Here is a 19,303-nt window from a genome sequence, read left to right as displayed (position 1 = left end):
ATATAATAACGTCAGGGGCTGCAGCTGCTTCCCGAGGGCCAGCCCTGAGCTCTGCTCCATGTGACAGGGACAGCACCCAGGGAATGGCTGGAGCTGTGCCAGGGCAGGCTCAGGTTGGATCTCAGGGAAAGGTTCTTCCCCCAGAGGCTGGTTGGGCACTGCCCAGGCTCCCCAGGGCAGTGGGCACAGCCCCAAGGCTGCCAGGAGTGTTTGGACAATGCCCTCAGGGACAGGGTGGGATTGTTGGGGTGTCTGCAGGGCCAGGAGTTGGACTGATGGGCCTTGTGGGTCCCTTCCAGCCCAGGATATTCCATAATTCTAATACATAATGTACCACACTTGTGTCTGGAACCTCCTCCCAGCTCCCCGCCCACTCCTGGGGGTTGTTCCCTAATCCTGCAAAAACACAGGACAAGTTCCCTTCCACCACAGGCATTTGTTCCACAGCACAAGGATTTGTTGCCTTTGTGCTGTGCCTTTGCTCTTCAGGTTTAAGCCCTTGCCTGAAGGCTGGGATGGAAAGGGATGTGAGATGGGATTGGCACCCTTTCATTAGGGCATAAGCCCTCAGAACTCAAAAGCTTGTTTAAATCACTTGAAAATAAACATCTTGCAGTTCTCAGGGACTTTATGTGCTTGGAAAGTAGAGAAAGGACTGAACTTGGGATATTGGGAAGAAATCCTTCCCAGTGAGGGTGGGAGGCCCTGGCACAGGTTGCCCAGAGAAGCTGTGGCTGCCCCTGGATCCCTGGAAATGTCCAAGGCCAGGTTGGACGGGGCTTGAAGCAACCTGGGCTAGTGGAAGGTGTCCCTGCCCATGGCAGGGGGTGGGAATGAGCTTTAAGGTCCCTTCCAACCCAAAGCATCCTGGGATTCCATAAGCTGGTAGAGCACTCATCCAACAGATACACAGAGTGTTCTCAGCTCAGGGAAACTACAGCCCCAGCTCCACATCCCTCTGCCCATCCAAGTGGGGAGCTGAGCTGGGTCACCACCACTGCAAGTGGAGTAAAAATAAAGTAAAAAAAAAAATTAACTTTATCACTTCATGCTGAGACTAAAAAATTAGGGCTGAGGGCAAGGAGTGGAAAGGAAAGCAGCAGGACTTTGTTTGGGCAGTTGGGTGTTTAGTTTTTAGTTTAAGGTAAGACAGAAGAGCTGAGCTGGTACAGCAACTGCTGCAAGTGTTTGCAGACCAGTTTTAAGTCCAGAGAGCCCAGACTGGGGAGTGGTTGGTGCAAGCAATAATAATCAAATTCAGAGCCAGTTTTTAAACTAATTTCTTTATTGAAACTAAAACCCAGAGTTAAAATTCCTAAATTACTCACAGAGGACAAGTTTCTAACTTGACTGACTAAGGACAGACCAGTGCTCAAAGGGGCCAGAAACCCTGAGCAGCTGCTGGTTTAAGACTGCAGTCAGTGTGTCCTCACTCCATGGATCTCCCAGGGCAGCTGGACCAGTTCCTCAGGCTCCCTGGGAAGAGACAGGACCTGATCTCCAGTGCAAAGGCTGAGTTGTGTCAAGATTCTGGATTAAAGTGTACCTAGTGTTCACAGCTCAGGAGGAGGGAGGGAGCCAAGAACAACAACCTGGTACATCACCTCCACTCCCTACAGGAATTCCAGAGGAAAGTTTGTCCCCCTCCCTCCAGGCCCCACACAGAAATATTTACAGAGACACAACTACAACCCCCAGTGTCTGACTCCCTGGCTGAGGGCAGGAGCCATCAGGCACAAGGCACCCGGCTCCTGCTGCAGCAGGAGAGCCCAGCTCCTTCAAGAGTCACCAGGAATGTGGCCTAAAGGGTCAGGACAGCTCTGGGGCAGGTCACTGAAACTCCTCCTTGATGGGGGTGCAGCCTGAGAAGAAGCTGATGTTGCTGCTCAGCATCCTCTTCTTCCTCTTGACAAAGGGGATCTGGTTCTCCTGGGCCTCCTCGTCCCTGAGGAGCAAGGAGGAAGGAGAGCTGGGCATCTTCTGGAGCCCTTCCTGGGCTGTGATGTCCTGCAGGACCTGTTGGAAGAGCAAGGCAGAAACCTTGGATTGGTTCCTGCTGGAGCAGCCAGCGAGCTCAGCCCAGAGCACAGAGGCAGCACAGACAGGGGCTGCCAGGCCAACCTCAAGAGTTGCTTGCTTCATTTTTTCACTTAAGTCAAGAAAAAGATAAATTTTTTAACAAAAGACCAAGACTGAGCAGGAAGAGACAACAGTTGGAACAGTGAGAACCCACAGGATAAGGGAATTTATTTAGCTGAGGCAAAATGAGATGAGCCAAGTCAGAGAACACAGTAAGCTTAAAACCATTAAGTCTGAACATGGTCAGAGATGATTTTATCCTACGAGCTCCTCAGTTCCCATCTCTCCTGGCTGGAAGGTGCAGCAGGAAAGCAGGGCAAGCCTGTGTGGCAACATTTTAGAGTGAAAACAAGAATTCAGCACCCTGAGAACTCCAACACGAGCTGCCTTGTCAGCCGGAGGCTGCACAGGGGTTTCCAGCTGCAGCTTTTCCCCTTGGATAATTTCCCTCGGCATCCCTCACTGGCCCCATTCAGAACCTCAGCTCTCCCCCAGAGCCCTGGAATACCTTTGTGGTTGGAGTGACACACAGGGGCTGGAAGAAACTCTCTCCTGCTTTCACCATCGTGGGGTCTTCCAGCTTCAAGGAGCCCTCAGAGTCCCTCTGGGGGTCCTCGCACGTCGTGGCCTCCTGAGGGGCAGCACAGAGTGAGCACTGGGATCACATCCAGCCCTTCCTTCCCCCCAGCCAGGGCTCCCTAAGCCCCCTGCCCTCCAGGTGTGAGCATTCCATAGTCCAGGATGCTGCCTGCTGGTCAGGCTTCATAAAATAGTCAATAATTAAAGTACTCTGGGATGTCTCTGCTTCAGATCTCAGACCCAAGAGCAGAATTCCCACTAGAAATATCTGCCTTAGTGAACATCAGTTGCTCATGAACATTCCTGGTGCTACAACCCCCTCCCTAAATTACCCCTTCCATTCTTAAAGAAAAATATTTAATGATTGATACAGTTATACATAAATAAATATATAATAATAAAATATACAAATATAATAATAAATAATAATAATATGGGTTAAGCTTTTGTGTTGTCCAAAGCCAGACACAACTTGAATTTACTGAGTGCAAGAGAAAGACTGAAGTATTTGTCTTTAGGTTTATGGCTGACAGTTGGGAGTAGGTAAATCTGTGATGTGACACCCCCAAATATCTGTTAAATAACACCATATGTAATTACAGATAATATCTAAATTATATAAGACATATTATATGTCTACATACACTTGTATTACACCCACACATTCATGGCTTACTCTTTTCTAGAGACACATCCATTTGTACAGTCTCAGCCACTCTTTTTATTCCAGTAACAGGTACAGCCCATACCATTTAAAAACATACATAACCTAACATGTAATATGTATTATTTTTTAATTATAAGCATTACATGCTCACAGACACTATGCTTACTTATATAGTATTCATATAGGTATAAATATTAATAAAACATTTTGATACACTGCCACTATTTAAAAGAAATACTTTACTTAATATACATATTTAGACACGCACATACTCTGTCTCATCTAATTTTTATATATATATATAAACCCCTGCAGTGTTGCAGGAGGGTGCCAGTGCTCTGCCCTGCCCAGCAGTGCCCAGGTGGTCCCTCACCCAGCCCAGCCCAGCCCAGGACTCACCAGGGCGTGGTCCCGGTTCCTGCAGGTGGCCTGGTCACAGCTGCAGCCGCTGGAACATCCCACCTTCTGCCTCCTGCAGCCACACTGCCTGTTCCCACAGCGGCCCCGGCAGGAGCACTGCGGGAGAGAGGGATCCCTGCTCTGCCCGGGGCACCGGCACCGCTCCAGGGGTGGCAGCTCCGGGACAGGGATGTCCCCCAGCTGCCACACACCTCGTTCCAGTGCCAGTCCTGCATCCCAGATAAGGAGTAAAATCCTTCCACTCCACACCCATCTCTTGCTGCAGGACCCCCAGGATGAGCACCTTCAGTTCCTCAGGCCCTGACTTCAGGTTATCCCAAAGGATCAGTGGAGACACTACAATCTCCCTGTTCTCTGTACACACACACAGATCCTTGGGTACAGGCCAGCGATTCCCTAGTAGGTCCTGGATCAAAGGTGACTGGATCTTACCCCCGTAAGGCTTTTCTTTGCCCCTCTGGCTGCTTTGGCAGGAATCCAGTCAGCATCTTCCAGGTCCCCAGAGTCAGAGAGCAGCTCCTCCAGGTCCATCTCCGGGCTGGGCGCGCGCGGCTTGGCCGTCGTCTGCCGGCGGGCCCTGGGCTGCAGACAGGGAGCAGGAGGGTCAGGGACCAGCAGGACTGACACAGGGCTTGGATTTCACTCATATTTATCCAGTACTATTTAATATTTCATTGAGGTACTCAGAGCTCCAAACTCCCGTTCCTCAGCCAGCCAAGAAGGTGAGGGAGGAGAAAAACCATCAAATTGTCAGGATTAAAAATTCAGTCAATTTAAACTCCTATAAGTGACAAATCCTTGGAAGTCGGAGTTATATTTGTCATACCACGTGACAAAAAACATTTGTGTCAGTCTTGCCCACATAGCTTTAAATCATTTCTTCCTCCCAGCGCTAAGATTTGGCTCTTTGCAAGGCAATGGTTACACTTGCTATGACACATTCCTTGGTCCATAGTTTAGAGACTGGAAATGCTACAGATAAAACACCTGGATTGTGAAGGAGGATGTAGAGTCAGACAGAATGAGAAGGAGAAAACACGTTAGGGGGTTTGGTTGCCTTTTTTTTAAATCAAAAAACTAGTGCAAGGTAGTTCTGAGTGTTCTGAAAAGGACTGAAGGGGCCAACTTCAATAAGCAGAACGAGCTGCCTGCTAAAAAGCAACTTAGGAGAAAGAATCCAAATTACTAATAGCCAAGATTAATTTTGGAGAAGAGCTCAGGTACAATACAAGCATGAAAACTGTGCAGGATCTTACTTTGGCTGGGATATAATCAAAAGAAGAGTCTGGAGACTCTGGTGGCCTTTGCTGGATGTGCCGGAGCTTCTGGCCACTGACAACTTGGAGGAGCAGCAGTTTCTGTTAAAAGGGAAAAGAGTTAGCTTTGCAAAATACAGAAATCAACAGCCATTAATCTCTCAAGGCTCTACCTGTTTCAGAGAGTCATTTTCCTGGAGGAGTTCCTGGTTCTCCTCCTTCATTTTCTCCATCTCTTCCTCCTGTTTGCAAGACAAAAGGAAATTTATTTAATTAAAGGTAAAGAGAAAAACTACAGGGTTGTTCAGACCTGCACAGCAACTATCCCCTGCCAAGGGAACACTCACAATCCTCCTGCACCTCCCTCCTTCCAAAGCTCCTGTTCCAACTACCTGGTATCCCAAAGGATCCCACCCTCCCTCCGAGCCACAGCCAGACACTGTACCTGGAACCTGAGCCGCTCCTGCAGCTGCTTCTCCTGCTCATTTAGGGAATCTTCCCATTTCTTCTCTTCTGCTTCTTTTTGCTGGAGTTGGCTGAGCAGGTACAGAACCTAAAAGCAAGTTAGAATGAACAGGTAGGAATTCCTGAAGGAACACCTGTCCAAGTCCAGGCATCAAAAGCCTTGGAAATTTTAGGAAGACTCTGCCACTTCCAGCATTATTCCACTCTGATCTACTTGAAAAGTGATCTTGTGCTCAGGTATAATATCCTTAAAGCATGAAAACAGTTACTGGATAAAGCAACTTGCACAGGGCCCAGGATGAATAGGGAGATTTGGTTTTTGATTAATCATCTGCAAAAGTCTAAATGTGAGTTTATGTACAGCACCAGCTTGATTTCACCACATCCCCTTTGCCTTTTAGCAGACCCGGGAAATCCGTCCCAGAGTTCAAGACTTCCATGCCTTGTGTTTTACCTTTTCCTGGTGTTGCTGTTCCTGCACCACAAGCTGATTTTGGAACTCAGCCTCCAGCTCTGTGATGTGGTTTCTCTCTTCCATCAGCATCTTCTGCACGTCTGAGCAGGTGGCTTTGCTCTGCTCCAGGCTGCTCTGGAGCTTGCTCTCCTGGACTTTAGAGCTGACCAGCTGGAAGGTAAGAGTAATATTTGGGGCAGGGATTCCATGGTGGGAAAGGTGCTGCAGCCTGGAGGTGAAGCATTTCTGTGATTTCCAGCCACCCCACGAACTGGACTGGCCCCCAGCCACAAGGAGACCAGAGGAAATGCAGAGCCAGACACCTGACCACCAGTTTGGAAGTGCTAAACAGGGAGTAGATTTTGTTAACAGTTCTAAATTCATCTCCCTTCCTGAGCACTTGGAGTATTTTCCTTTTCACTCTTTGCCTTTCCAAGCACCAGGGAGTGACAGGGGATTCTGTCCTTCACTTGCTCTCTCCTTGATGCCACATCAACCCAATTCCTACTCCTCTATCCCGTCTTTTCCCATCTCAACACCCATTCCCCTGGTTCCCCGACCTCAGCCAGCACTCCCCTTGTTTCTCTGCTTGTCCAGGAAGTATTTTTAGGTACTTCTCTTTCACTTCCAAAATTTGTCTTTTTTATTTTCCCATTCCCATGCAAACCTTTCAGAAGCACAGCTTTAGCTGGTTATCTCCAGACCCTCATATATTCCATTTCCCTCTTCCCTGTTTTTTGGATTTCACCGCCCAGTAAAGAAAATTTTAATCCAAAATTGTGAGGGAAATAAACCTCATCCAGTACAAAAGGGTGCTCCATTCCAATTCCTTTAGTCACTTCTGTTCATTCCTAGCTAAGCAGACTTAAAGTCTTTGCTTTCAGGGAAAAAACAGGAAAATCCAGCCTTTACCTCTCCCAGGAGGTACTTCAGAGCACATTTTGCCTCCAGGATTGTGGCAATGCTGTCCCAGCGCTGCTTGGCACGATCCCCATTGTCTGCATCCAGGAGTTTCTGCTGCAGATCTGCTATCTGGGCACTCCTGGGGAAGAACCCATGGATTTGGGGTTACAGCACAAGAGAAAACCAGGGCTAAAGTTACTGTTCCCAGAATATCAGGTGAAATAGTTGAAGTTACAATTTTGATGCCTTAATTGGGCAGCTGGAGGCTGCATTGCTACACTGGGGAGTTCTGCCTTCCCTTCACATTCCCAAAGGAAGGGAGAAGGTTTTCCTCATACAGAGGTGCTCACAAACAGCTAAGAAAACTCCAGTCTTAGTGACTAGGTAATGTCTACAATGTGGAGAAACCTAAGCCAGGAAAACCCCACACTCTCATCTCATTGTTCCCAGTTCAGTGTATAAATATTTTACTTTTTTTTTCAATTTCACAGAAGAGTTGGGATGGAAATGAGGGAAAAAACAGAGGCAAGGCTGTGCAGATCAGCTTTGTGGTACTGCCTTACCTGAGCTCCATCTCAGTTTCCAGGCTTTCTATCTGCTTGGATATGGAGAGATCCACCTCTGGGGACTGCAGCTCTGCCAGGCAGTAGGTCCTTCTCTGAGGAATTGCAGCCAAGGGAGGAACAGGGGAGGAAATCACACCTTTAGACAGCCCAGCACAGAGGAGCAGCTCTCTCCAGAGCTGCAATTCCAGGGCCCCTTCCCCAAAGCACAAAGCCTTCGATAAGGGTGTGACCCACTCACAGCCCTCACTGAGCCTGGAGAAGCCCTCGGAGGGCGAGTCCGACCATTCACCCAACACTCCCAGGGCCACATCCACACCTTTTGGGGACACTGCCAGGGATGGTGGTTCCACCTCTGCCCTGCACAGCCCGTGCCAATGCCCGACTGCCCCTCCAGTGAAGAAATGTTCCCGAATTGCATGAATTAACAAGTCACTTCAGCACCTCTTCACCACATGAAGCCTTTCTCCCAGAAAGGCAGCCAAGGATGGAGCCCCTTCCCTACCTCCTGAGGGAACAGGAGTGAGGATCAGAATAACCCCAGTGTTGCTGAACCCCCCAGGGCTGGGACGGGGAAAGGGGCCTTTCCCTCACCCGGAGCTTTGGAGGTGGGTTTTCCCCGGACTCTTTTTTCTCTTTGAGCTGCTGCAGCTCCTGGGCCAAGATCTTCCTGTCCTCCAGCAGGTCTGCGAGGTGCCGCCGAGCCTCCTCCGTGCTCACCAGAACCTCCACTTCGTTTGCCAGCCAGCTCTGGAACAGGAAACCCACCGGGAAAGGGTTTTAGTGGAGCTTCAACTGCAGGACTGAGTGTTGCTCTGGGAAGGTGTTTTAGAGCCATGGAATAATCCCATTGCAGCCCCCCCCCGAGCCCCCCAGTCCCAGTTTCTCCCCTGCTGGGATGACACACCCACTGTCACCCACCTTCACTCGGGCAGCCACTCCTTCCAGGCCCCGGCTCTGACTCTCCTTGCGTTTGTCTGCAGCCTCCTTCTGTCTCTGCAGGGCCTCCTTCAGCCGCTTGTTGGCAGCTGCTGCCTGGAAAACATTCCACAGGAGCTCAGCAGCAGCTTTGGCACTTCACCTGCAACAGGCTGGAAACACGAGGGAGTGCCAAGGCAAGGCCCTGGGACGGTGAGAGCACAAAGGGAATAAACCAGAATCACTAAGTCAAGGCCTCCAGTCCTTAACTTATTTCCTCAGCTGAGATTCCTGATTTAAGGAGAACCTGCTTCTAGGCCTAAGAAGTAGAAGAAAACATCCCAAATGAGGGTTGCAAGATGCATTTCTTTGACACAACCACTTTGAAAGGATTTTGAACTGCAACCTAATATATCCACCCCCAAATTCATTTCACGCTTCAGCCTGGCCATCTGTAATGGATTCCCAGAGCAGCCTGATGCCCAGAGTGGAATTCAGCCTTTAAGGAGCAGATTTAACTAGGATCCCTCAAAGGCTACAAGATAGAAGCATGGATTTCTCTGCAGAGAGAAAAGCTCTTATTTCCATCCTCTCAGCTGCCTTTAAGAGGTTTGTGCATGTCCCATTACATCCTCCAGCCCCACTGTGCAGCCCTTGGGGTTGCTCAGGGCTTTCCCTGAGACATTGGCTCCTCACCTCCTCTGTTTTGCGCCGAAGGACATTGGCCTGTTTCTGGAAATCCCTCTCCAGCTTGAGGAGCTCGTACTGTCTCTTACGATCCTGCAGGGAAACAACACGAAAACAGATGGAAAAGTCACCTGGGCTCCACATTTCCCATGACAAAGGTTCTGGAGCCTAAAGGTTGGATGAGACTGAAGCCCAGAAGTTCAACCCTGAGGATCCCAAACCACTGAGGGGTAAGAACTTGCTGTGGGACCAGAACTCCAGATGTCTGCTGTCCATTACACTGGGTGCCACAAGCAGCTGGATTTCATGAACCTGCAGGTTCAATATTCCTTTGAAAGTTTAAATACCTCCCATTCTGGGGCCAAACCCTACAACTTTATACTTCAAATATTAAATATTTTTGCCTTCTGCCTCAGAGCTGAGTCACAACTGTGCCAACATCTTTAGGATCTCCAGCCACAAGTCCATTTACAACAACTGGTGAAAGGTGGCAGCCATATGAACCAACCTTCTCTTCAAAGCATTCCCAGCTGGTTTTCAGTTGCTTCCAGTTAAACAAGCCTTGCAGTAAACACTTGACTGATTTGTCTTACTCTTGGGAGGGTGGTACAGTCTGGGGGGGTTGTTTGCTCACCTTTTCCTTCAGCTGGATCACTTCCTTGTCCTTCTTTTGCTTCCACTGCCTGAATTTCTCGGTGTCTTCTTTCATCTGCCGCATCAGCTGGACCCTTTGGTGCTTCATTTCCTGGAAAACACAAGAGGCTGGAAGAACTGTCCAGGATTTACATCCTGGGGAGCTTCAACCTGCATTTCCCTTGTGTCTGTCAGGTGGGGGGAGAGGCAGGTGGGAAATCTTAGTGTGCTCCCTCTCAGGACACTCTCCAAGTGCTAAAACCCAGGGATTCATGTTTCAAGGCATAAAGGGAAGGCATTTAAGGCATAAACATGCACAGTTTAGGGAAATTAAAGTGAAGCCAAGTGATTTGACTGAGGCAATAAATTATTAGAAGAGCCAGAAGACCCTTTGGACTTATTTTACCCCTCCAGATCTCAGCAGTCACCTGCCTGTTGTGCTACCCCAGCAACTGTGGCCAAAGGAATCGTGCCCAAACTGCTGCTCTCAGTGTGACAGAGCAGACAGGGAGTGATTCCTGTGTGGGAGCTGCTCTGTCTGCACTGGCCAGCCAGGAGTGCAGTTAGGATGGGTTACCCTGATCTCCTGGTTCAGTTTGGACACCGTGTGTTCCGTGGATTCCTTCAGCTTCAGGAGCTTGGATTGCTCACTCAGCTTCTTCTTCAGCTCGTTGATTTGTCCCTCCAGCTCCTGGAGCCTTTTGCGCCGCCGCTCGCTCAGCCTGGGAAGGAACCAGCCTTAAAAACAACCCCCACTCTCCAATTTCAGACACCTGAAGAAAAGTTAAACTGAATTGTGTGTTATCACCTTTCCTGCTGCTGAAAGCCCACAGGAGGCTGCTCTGCAGCTCATACAACCATCCTGGCATGTCAGAGGGACATCAAATAAGAGACTTTATAGACAGAAACACAAGACACGGGATCTTCAGACATAACACAGTCACACTCACTTGGCCTGGTTGATATCCTTCTTTGCCATGTGCAGAGCAAGGGCCAATTCCTCCTTTTCTTTTTGCAAACTGCTGACCTCCAATTCCAGATCCCTGATGTTAGTCTAGGAAGGACAAGATTAGTCAGCCTCCCAAGAAAAGCCTTGACAATACACTTTGAGACAAAGCTTTAGCACAGAGAAACCTTGAGAATCCACATTGCTATCAGCAGACTGCTCTTAGATAAGAGCAGTGTGAGTGTCACAAGGGCTGGTTCAGACACTGAAGCTTTGGTGGGTCACAGAACCACTGTGCCAAAGTGATTTTGGAGTAATTCCAAAGATGGGAGAGCCCAGCACAGCAGGGGAAGCTGCCCAACAGGGCAGTGACCCAGATGAGGAATAAACAGACCCAAATCAGAATGTGCTCAGGAGAGGAAGGATCCCCTCTCTCCCCTCCCCAGCATGGAGGGGTTGGCAATCATCAGGAAAAAGGAACTGAACAAGAAGGGTGTCAAGTTTACCTGGTACTGGGACTGAATGGGCTCCAACTGATTATCATTCTGAGCCATCTTTTTGGCAAGTGCCTCTTTCAGAGTCAGGGCTTTGTTGAGCTCCAGCAGCTCCTTGGACAGCTGGGCCTGGCGAAGGGCGTGTTGGGTGGTGAAGTCGTTCGAGGCTCTCTTGGAATCCTGGCCCAGTTCTGCTTCCTAGAGGAGACACCAAGTGAGCAGGAGAGGCCAATCCAAAGCTCCGGAATGACATGATCTCGGATCCTGCAGAGCACTTTGAGTTCATTGGTTACACTGGGTATTCAGAATGAGAGCAGGTTATTGATCTGGAACACACTGAGCAATTAAGAGTTTAAAAAAACAGCTCCTACAAGAGTGACACATTATTTATCAAGCATTTGGATTAGAAAATGAGCATGAGGGACAGATAAAAGTGATGAGGAGATAAAAACCTGCACTGCTAAGCCCCCCTCACTTACACCTGTAGCCTCCTGTTCAGGGCTTGCCATCTCTGCAGCAGCTTCTGCTGTGGCAGCATTTTCACTCTGTAGAGGACAAGGAAAAGAAGATTTTGGTGAAAAGGGAAAGAGGAAGTAAAATGAAGCTAAAAACAGCCTGTTGGTACACTATGACAAAATATAATGTGATTCTGGTCTGGACAGAAAGCTCTGGAAAGGGGAAACCATTGTCTTCCTCCTTTAATAAAACAACCAAACTCCTCCTGGACTAGTTGGACAAGCCATTCCTCATAGCCTTCCCTGAATTCCAGCCTTGGCAGCCAGCTGAGCCTGGGAATGGGGGGAGTGTCTAGTTCCTCAATAAGTGTCTAAGGACCTCATTAAGACAAAGATCTGGCAACTTCTATTTAACAATTTCAGATCCCTGCAATTTGTGTTCTCATTAAAACTGCCAAGTTCATAACACTCCATCCAACTTATGGATCATAAATCCATGCTGATCTCCCACTATCAGAATCTTTTATGGAGACTTTTCCTTTTCTCCCACAAGTGGCCTTTCTGCAGCATTGAAAGCACAACAGGACAGTTTTTAAGTTGATATTAAGCCACTTCATGCTTACAATTCCTGGGCTCCTTGAGCAAAGTTTCTGCAGAGTGGAATCCACTGCTGAGCAGATCAGCAGGAAAATCCCAGATTTCACCAGCAAACTTGTGTAACACACAACTCCTCCCTCCCTGGATCCAGCCTTACCTGGAACTCAGCCAACACCTGCTGCAGGTTACGAATCACCTCCACATTTTCCTTCAGCTCCTCATCCTCCACTGTCTCCACCAACTTCTGCAGGTCCAACTTGCACCTGCAGTGCACACATGGGAGCAAACCCAGGGCACGTTCATTCCAGTGAGGAACAACTTTCCCCACTCAACAGACAAATGAATTCTGGATGAACAAACACCAGTTGTTTGTATCCAGTTTATCCCAGGTAATTGCCCAGCACAGGAGGGTGTGCACACACTTACACAGCATGTTGCTGGAGCTGCTCTAGCTTGGCATTCATCTTCTCATTTTCTTGTTCTGTCTAAGGGAAGGCAGAATTACACTGAATTGCAGAAGTAAGATAAGACGCCAGAAATCAACTAATTAATTTGTACCAAAAGAGATCCAGGTAGTGTGTGGCAAATCAATGCATTGAAAGGTCCTGCATGATCACAGCCACTAGTTTGTTTAGATTTAACAGCATTTTTTTCCAGGAATATAAAAGATAATAGAAGCAAAACAGGGTGGAAAAGAGAGAGCACAAGTGTGCAAGTGCTGAGATTTAAAATATTACAGCAACAGAAGAGCTGAAAGATTCATGGCTCCTTTTCCCCACTGAAGTCACAGATCTATAGGCAGCAGACTTTTGGTTCTGACTGACTTGAAATCAATGTGAAAGGAACATTAAAGAGAGATTCCCAACATGCCATTAGTGCAGGACCTGCTATTGATTCAACTTCAACTTAATGCTCTCCTTGGTAACTGGACCTTACCAGGATCATCCTCTCCAGCATCTGTGCTGTCTGTCCAGCAGCCTCACTCAGCCCCTGGCTCAGCTTCTGGTTCTCCTCCATCAGGCACTGGTTCTTCTCCATCAGGGACTGAAGGTTCTCAGAGGGTGCCAGGCTGCTGAAAGAGCAAGGACCCTTTGGTTGTGAACATGGTTTGTAACAGCACGGAAATCACCTCCAAGTTTCCTAAATAATTTATAATGAATATCCCACAATGGTCTGGGTTGGAAGGACCTTAAAGATCTTTTATTTCCAACCTCCCTTCCATGGGCAGGGACACCTTCCACTAGCCCAGGCTGCTCCAAGCCCCATCCAGCCTGGCCCTGGACACCTCTATAATATAGGTTGAACCTCCAAATACAGGTTCAACTGCATGTACTGGGTTTTGAAGCATCCTCAGAAGACAACAACTACACAATCCATCTCCTTCCCGCATTTGGTGCTTTTAAGAACAATGGGGATGGAGGTGCCCTACATTTAGGGGTAGAGGGGTGAATAAAAGAGTCATGAACGGGTCTGAGAAACGTTTACTTAGGACATGTTGCCTGGTTCCTCTCGTATTTCCTGCAAGGGATGTTTGCTACAAAATGAAATGACCTGTGGAATTCCAGTAACCACAACAAAAAGAACAAAAAGAGAAGAAAAAAAACAACCAGTTTGCTCTCCCCTTATTCCACAGCACCTCCAGGAGCAGCAGAGATCCAGAGGCTTTTCTGTGCCAGACACCAGATACACTGAGCACTGAACAACAAATCTTACTTGATAGACACAGGGAGGGTCCCTCCATGGGCCTGCAGCAGCAACACCTGCAGCTCTTGGACCTGGAAAGACAAATAATTCCTGCTTGTAAATCTCTCCCATAAACTAACTTGATGGTTGAAGGAGCATCATTCAGATCCTTGGTCTTTCTGAGTCACCTGCTCCATAATTCTGTTTTACCACTGCCTGAGGAAAGCAGCCACGGTGCTCCAGAATTTCAAGTAATTCACTCCTAAAACAAAAGCTGCCTTCTTTTCCCTCTGGAGTGACCAGAGGAACACTCTCACTTCCCACTCCATGCTGGGCACAGGCAGGAGATGTCAGGAAGGCACCAAACCAACACTGTATTTCTAATTTCGCCTTTAGCCTGGCCAGGAAACGATTTGTCGAGTGAAAGGGAATGCAAACGCAAATCACACCACCACCCCCCTTTTTGTCTGGCATTGAATGGCTGCTGTAACATTACAGAAATGCTCTTATATTCTCTTTCCAGCACCCAGAGAAATGCACATTAAATATGTTCTGCACACTTGGTGTGGTTGGGCACCCTGGGCCTTTCCTTGCTGGTTCCTGAGCTCAGAACTAAGAGGACAAACCCTCCCCCAGGAGGAAGCCCCACAGCACCTGCTGCTTGAGCTGGTGCAGCTCAGCTGCCTGGGGATCCACGTTGACAATGGGTTTGTTCTTGATCTTCCTGGCCCTGTCGGCGTAACGCAGAGTGTTCAGGGTCTCCTCCAGGTTGGAGTCTGCTGGGCTCACACAGGCAATCATCAGGGTGTGGCTGTTCCCTCCCAGGGAGTCTGGAGAGGAAAAGAGGGGATAAGCAAAGCTTTCAGAGAGTGAGAGTGGGACACACCATCATCAGGACACTAAAACCCCCCCGAGTGCATCCCCAAAATACAATATCCAGCTGTAGGTTTGGGTCACTGTCATTACTTTCTCCTCTGCTCAGTCAGTTCTGTATTAGAGAGGTTTATGGAAGACCAAAGTCATGTCTCAGCTCTAAACAACAAAGACTTCACCTCAGAAGCCCCACTAATATCACTGCCCTGATAAGTAATTCCTTTATACCATTTCTGGCCTAGTTCTTTCAGGTTTTCCCCTCCCTTCTCCCACTAATAACACTCAAGACCTCCATGAATATCCAGACATCAGAATTCTCTTCAATTTAAGGAATTATTGGATAAGAACTGCATGGCATTTCCTCCTTCAGTTTTACACTAACACACATTGGCTACTTCAAGCTACTGATCAGAAAAAAGGGCCTCACATGCAGCAGTTTTTAATTAAGGACTCTCAGCTATGGAAAATACTGAAGAGTTTTTGTACCAAATTATTTAACTACCATAAACATCTCAGTAAGTTAATTACCAAAGCTGTGCCCATGTGAAAGGTTAATTCAGATAAATGTATTAAAATATCATCACAACTATTGAAAAGTAAGTACCACAAAGACCAGATATTCAGACTAAGAAGCAAATCAAACGTGAGGCTCCCAGGGAAAGCACAGACAGCTTGAGCTTCATTCTGGCTGTGATATCATCCAGTAAGTTGCTATAATTAAGGTACAATAACAGATCTCTGCTCCCAGACTTGACTTCTCATCTTCCCCACCAAAAATATGCTCTGAATATGTCTCCTTTCCTCCTGTCATAGAAACTGCAGGAAAGCAGGACTCATTTAGGAGCTCATCTCACTGCATTTGCAACCTAAAAATAAAGAGTTCAGGAGAGGTCTGGCTTCAGGGAGAAGAGGACTTAAGTAAATGAATCCCTCTGCCAGCAGCAGCTCCTGCTCTGAGCTGTGGTTTAGTGGCTCTTGGGTTTTCTCCTGCTTTGTTTAAGGTGCATCATGTTATTTAAAACACAGATTCAGGCTTTGTCACCACCTGTCTCTTACCTTGCAGAAGCCTTGTCAACTTGGAGTCTCTGTAGGGGACAAACCCACCCTTTTTGTTCTCATCCCCAAGAGCACTGATGACGTTCCCCAGGGCGAGGAGGCCTTTGTTGATGTTGATCCCTGCAAACAGATCCCAGTGAGCAGAGCTAAAAACTGCTCATTTCCTGCCCTTAATAAAATGTAAGAAGGTTCAAAAAGGGCATTGCAAGGGTTAAAGAACTGCTTTGCTCTTTTATTATCCTCAAAGTTATTAGAAACCCAGGCTCTGCTGACCCTTTGCCTACAGACCTTCTTTTAGTCTGTCTCCCTCAGCCTTGGTCTTCTTCTGCCTCTCAGAGCCAGCAAGATCCACCAGGTGTAGTTTGGAGTGAAAACTGCAGTTCCTGTGGCAGAAATACATTATTTTACTCTCTCAGTAAAGTGCAGTCAGGAAAGGAGCAGCCCAGGAGCTGAAATACCAGAGACAGACACAAAACAACTGCCTCGAGTAGCTCAGAGCAGGACCAGGAGTAGGATTATGGAATTTTTGGCAGGTAACTCCCAAGAGCTGCTGGGAGTGGCTGCACAATCCCACTCACTTGTCATTTTTCTTCTTCTGGTCGATGCAGATGGTGAAGATGGCATGGGACCGTGAGGACTGGGAGTTCATGGCTGTGGATCCCACTGTCCTGGCATTGTTCCCTTGCTCCAGGCAGGACACAGTGTCTTGGGCACAGGTGACATTTCTTTCAGTTAACCCTACAATCTGTAGCCAGAAAAAAAGCATTATGGATCTTCTCCTTCCTCTTCATCCCAGCTTAGTCCAGAGGAATCTTCCTCCACCTCAGGCTGTACCAGACCAGGTGAGCTCCCTTCCCAAGAATGTCTCACCTCAAAAGGCCTGGGGTGGTTTTTCCCAGGAAAAACCTGTCCTGAATTTCACATCAGTGACATGAAGTCACATCATCTCTCCTACTCCTACACCCTGCCCCCAAGCTCCTGTACCTGCCTGAGAGCCTGGGATCCATGGAGAAATCCAGAGCTGCCCCCAGGTATCCCAGGGCAAGCTGGGAGCTGAAAGTTGTGCCAGTCCCAGGCAGAGGAAGGAAAAAACTGGCTGCTGGAGTGGGGATTTGTGTGGATAAAGTGGTGGAGAGACAGCTCTCAGGGACACAGGTCCCAGAGGGGATGAGCAGCAGGGGCTGGATGTGCTCCTTGGAAAGTTGTGCTTTCCCTGAGGGCCCGTTTCACTGTATCCCAGTGCTGCTCCAAACACACGGATGAACCACATCCCAGTGCTTTAGAGATGACAGAGAACTACACATAAAGCCAATGGATGGATCCAAGTTTCCAGCTTCAAGCTGGACACCCAACATCCCCACTGCAAACTGCAGCTGTCAGGGAAGGACAAAGGACGATGGGGTTTAACTAAAACTATCTGAGCAAAGGCAAAGGACACAAGTTTAACCACAAAACAGGGACCCAGAGGAAGCAGCAGCACAAGGATTCTCTGCACTGTGCTATAAACACGCAGCTGGACAAAACTGCTGAGAAAATCTCTGGGGCACTGGAAGCTCCCCCTCAGGATCCCCTTTTTGCACGTTACATCTGCCACGTGAGGAGCACAAGGGCAGCAGGGATTGGAGTGGAGGGACCCCAAGGACAACCACCTCAGACATTCACCTCAAACACCCTTCAGAGTCAGAGCAGCATGTGCAAGTGGCTTTGTCATGAACATCAGACTCTCTTGGTGTTGTCCTGAGTGAAGTTCAGGCTCAGGAGCCCAGTTTTGAGAGCAGGGAGTGGCCGTGCTGATTCCCTGGCCAATGTTCAGGGAGTCAGGCAGTTGTTTCACCAACACACTCCTCCCCATCCCTGCCAGCCCCTCATCCCCCAGGGCAGCAGACCTTGATGCCCTCCTTGGGATCCTCCCTGATGCTGATCTGGGAGGAGCGTTCTCTCGAGGGGCACAGCAGGTCCAGGATGTCCTCGTTGTAGATCTGGAACAGTACAAGAGCAGCTCAGTTACCAGCCTTGCAGGAGAACAACCCACCAGAGAAAGGGGTAGTGATGCTGAAATCAGGGCTAATCTGGCATCACATTCTACTCATGTCACCTTTAGAAAAAAATATGTTTGGTAAGACCCTGTTTCTGGAGCCTTAGGTGTTGATTTAATCAGTATTTATTACTTGGAGAAGGAGGCCCCAAAGCTCACTTAATTCAAAACTTGATAATAGTTTGAGAACCAAAACTTTTACCTCGAGATAAGAAACTTTGAGGACGAATTCCCAATCCTGCCTTTGCTGCTTCTCCTCAAAGAGCAGCCTGATGACCCTTGGGATGACCCCCACGCTGGGCTCGTGCTCCTGGTTGGCCGTGTAGGTGCCTCCCATGGAGTAGGTTTTTCCAGATCCAGTCTGTCCATAGGCCAAGACAGTAGCATTGTATCCTGGGGGAACAAAGGGCTCAGGATCAGTCACGTGGGGACCACAGGAGACTTTGAACAAAGCTGGGAAAACCATCCTTCCAGAAAAGTGTCAGTTCACACTGAATCCAAGCACAGCCAGTCAATGAAAATGTCAATGAAAAGCTCTTCAAAACACAGATAAAATGATTATTTCAGCTCTTTTTAAAGACTGGCTGTTGCTTTACTAGAGCTGGTCAGAAACAGCACAAGTTCTGCCATCCACTGTCACCCACTGCAGCACCAGCAGCTCCTGGGATGGGCTGAGTATCAATGCACTGTGTTATTCTCAAGATGGAGAGACTTTTTACAAGGGATAGAGGAACAGGAAAGGGGGAGTAGCTTCCCACTGCCAGAGGACAGGGTTAGATGGGATACTGGAAGGAATTCTTCCCTGTGAGGGTGGGGAGGCCCTTGCACAGGTTGCCCAGAGAAGCTGTGGCTGCCCCATCCCTGGGAGTGTCCAAGGCCAGGTTGGACGGGGCTTGGAGCAACCTGGGCTAGTGGAAGGTGTCCCTGCCCATGGCAGGGGGTGGCACTGGATGGGCTTTAAGGTCTCTCCCAGCCCAAACCATCCTGGGATTCGATGAAAACTCTCTTCCCTTAAAACAAGGCACAGACCTTTGAAGATGCCTCGGACCAGAGGAGACACTGCAGTGTTGAAAACCTCTTCTTGCTCTGCCGAGGGGTCGAACACGTAATCGTAGGTGAAGGACTTGTCCTTGCCCACCACGACCTGCGGACGGGATGGGACGGTCACAGCGAGCCCGGGCGGGGGGTGCGGGAGCGGGGGGTGCGGGTGTCTCACCTGCGGCTCGCCGGGCACGAAGAAGAGGCAGCTCTGGCAGCCCTCGCTGCTCTCCCGGGGCACGAGCGGGCGGCAGCGCAGCGCCACGCGCACCGGGATGCCCTTGTCCTCGTCGCGCAGCATGGCCGGCCCTGAGCGGAACGGGCCGTGAGAACCGGCACGGGGGGCAGCGCCGGGGACCCCACGGGCCCAGGGGGAGCGCGGACGGGCGGGGATCCGATCCCAGCTTCGGTGCCGCCGAAGCCCCGGAACCCGCCCGGAGCCGCCGCGCCCGCGATGGCGGCACCGCAACGGTCGCGACTCAAACGGGCCGCGCGAGAAACC

General features: G+C 49.0%; 1 protein-coding gene across 2 annotated transcripts; it reads right to left on the bottom strand.

The window, feature by feature from the left end:
- Window positions 1-1,538: 1,538 nt before the first annotated feature.
- Window positions 1,539-19,255, bottom strand: KIF4A (kinesin family member 4A). 2 transcript variants are annotated; one of them, XM_027724953.2, is made up of 30 exons: window positions 18,980-19,255; window positions 18,793-18,907; window positions 17,966-18,156; window positions 17,615-17,707; window positions 16,307-16,473; window positions 16,017-16,111; window positions 15,729-15,848; window positions 14,454-14,629; window positions 13,830-13,891; window positions 13,053-13,188; window positions 12,543-12,601; window positions 12,274-12,379; window positions 11,544-11,609; window positions 11,077-11,262; window positions 10,575-10,678; window positions 10,202-10,346; window positions 9,626-9,736; window positions 9,001-9,084; window positions 8,308-8,421; window positions 7,981-8,136; window positions 7,387-7,481; window positions 6,833-6,962; window positions 5,921-6,091; window positions 5,447-5,554; window positions 5,175-5,243; window positions 5,002-5,103; window positions 4,178-4,327; window positions 3,725-3,841; window positions 2,588-2,710; window positions 1,539-2,016 (listed from the first exon to the last, which is right to left on the bottom strand). In XM_027724953.2, exons 1-30 carry the CDS (start codon window positions 19,100-19,102, stop codon window positions 1,831-1,833), a joined length of 3,660 nt encoding a protein of 1,219 aa, XP_027580754.1. In that variant the 5' UTR covers window positions 19,103-19,255; the 3' UTR covers window positions 1,539-1,830. The 2 variants fall into 2 exon arrangements, with proteins under 2 accessions (XP_027580754.1, XP_027580764.1); XM_027724963.2 differs by having other exon boundaries at window positions 13,053-13,185.
- Window positions 19,256-19,303: the final 48 nt, after the last annotated feature.

Source organism: Pipra filicauda, unplaced genomic scaffold (genome assembly GCF_003945595.2).
Source record: "Pipra filicauda isolate LSUMZ 115617 unplaced genomic scaffold, ASM394559v2 scaffold9_size5747161_pilon, whole genome shotgun sequence".
In the NCBI taxonomy this organism is placed as follows: Eukaryota; Metazoa; Chordata; class Aves; order Passeriformes; family Pipridae; genus Pipra; species Pipra filicauda.
This window is presented reverse-complemented; position numbering and strand designations above follow the sequence as displayed.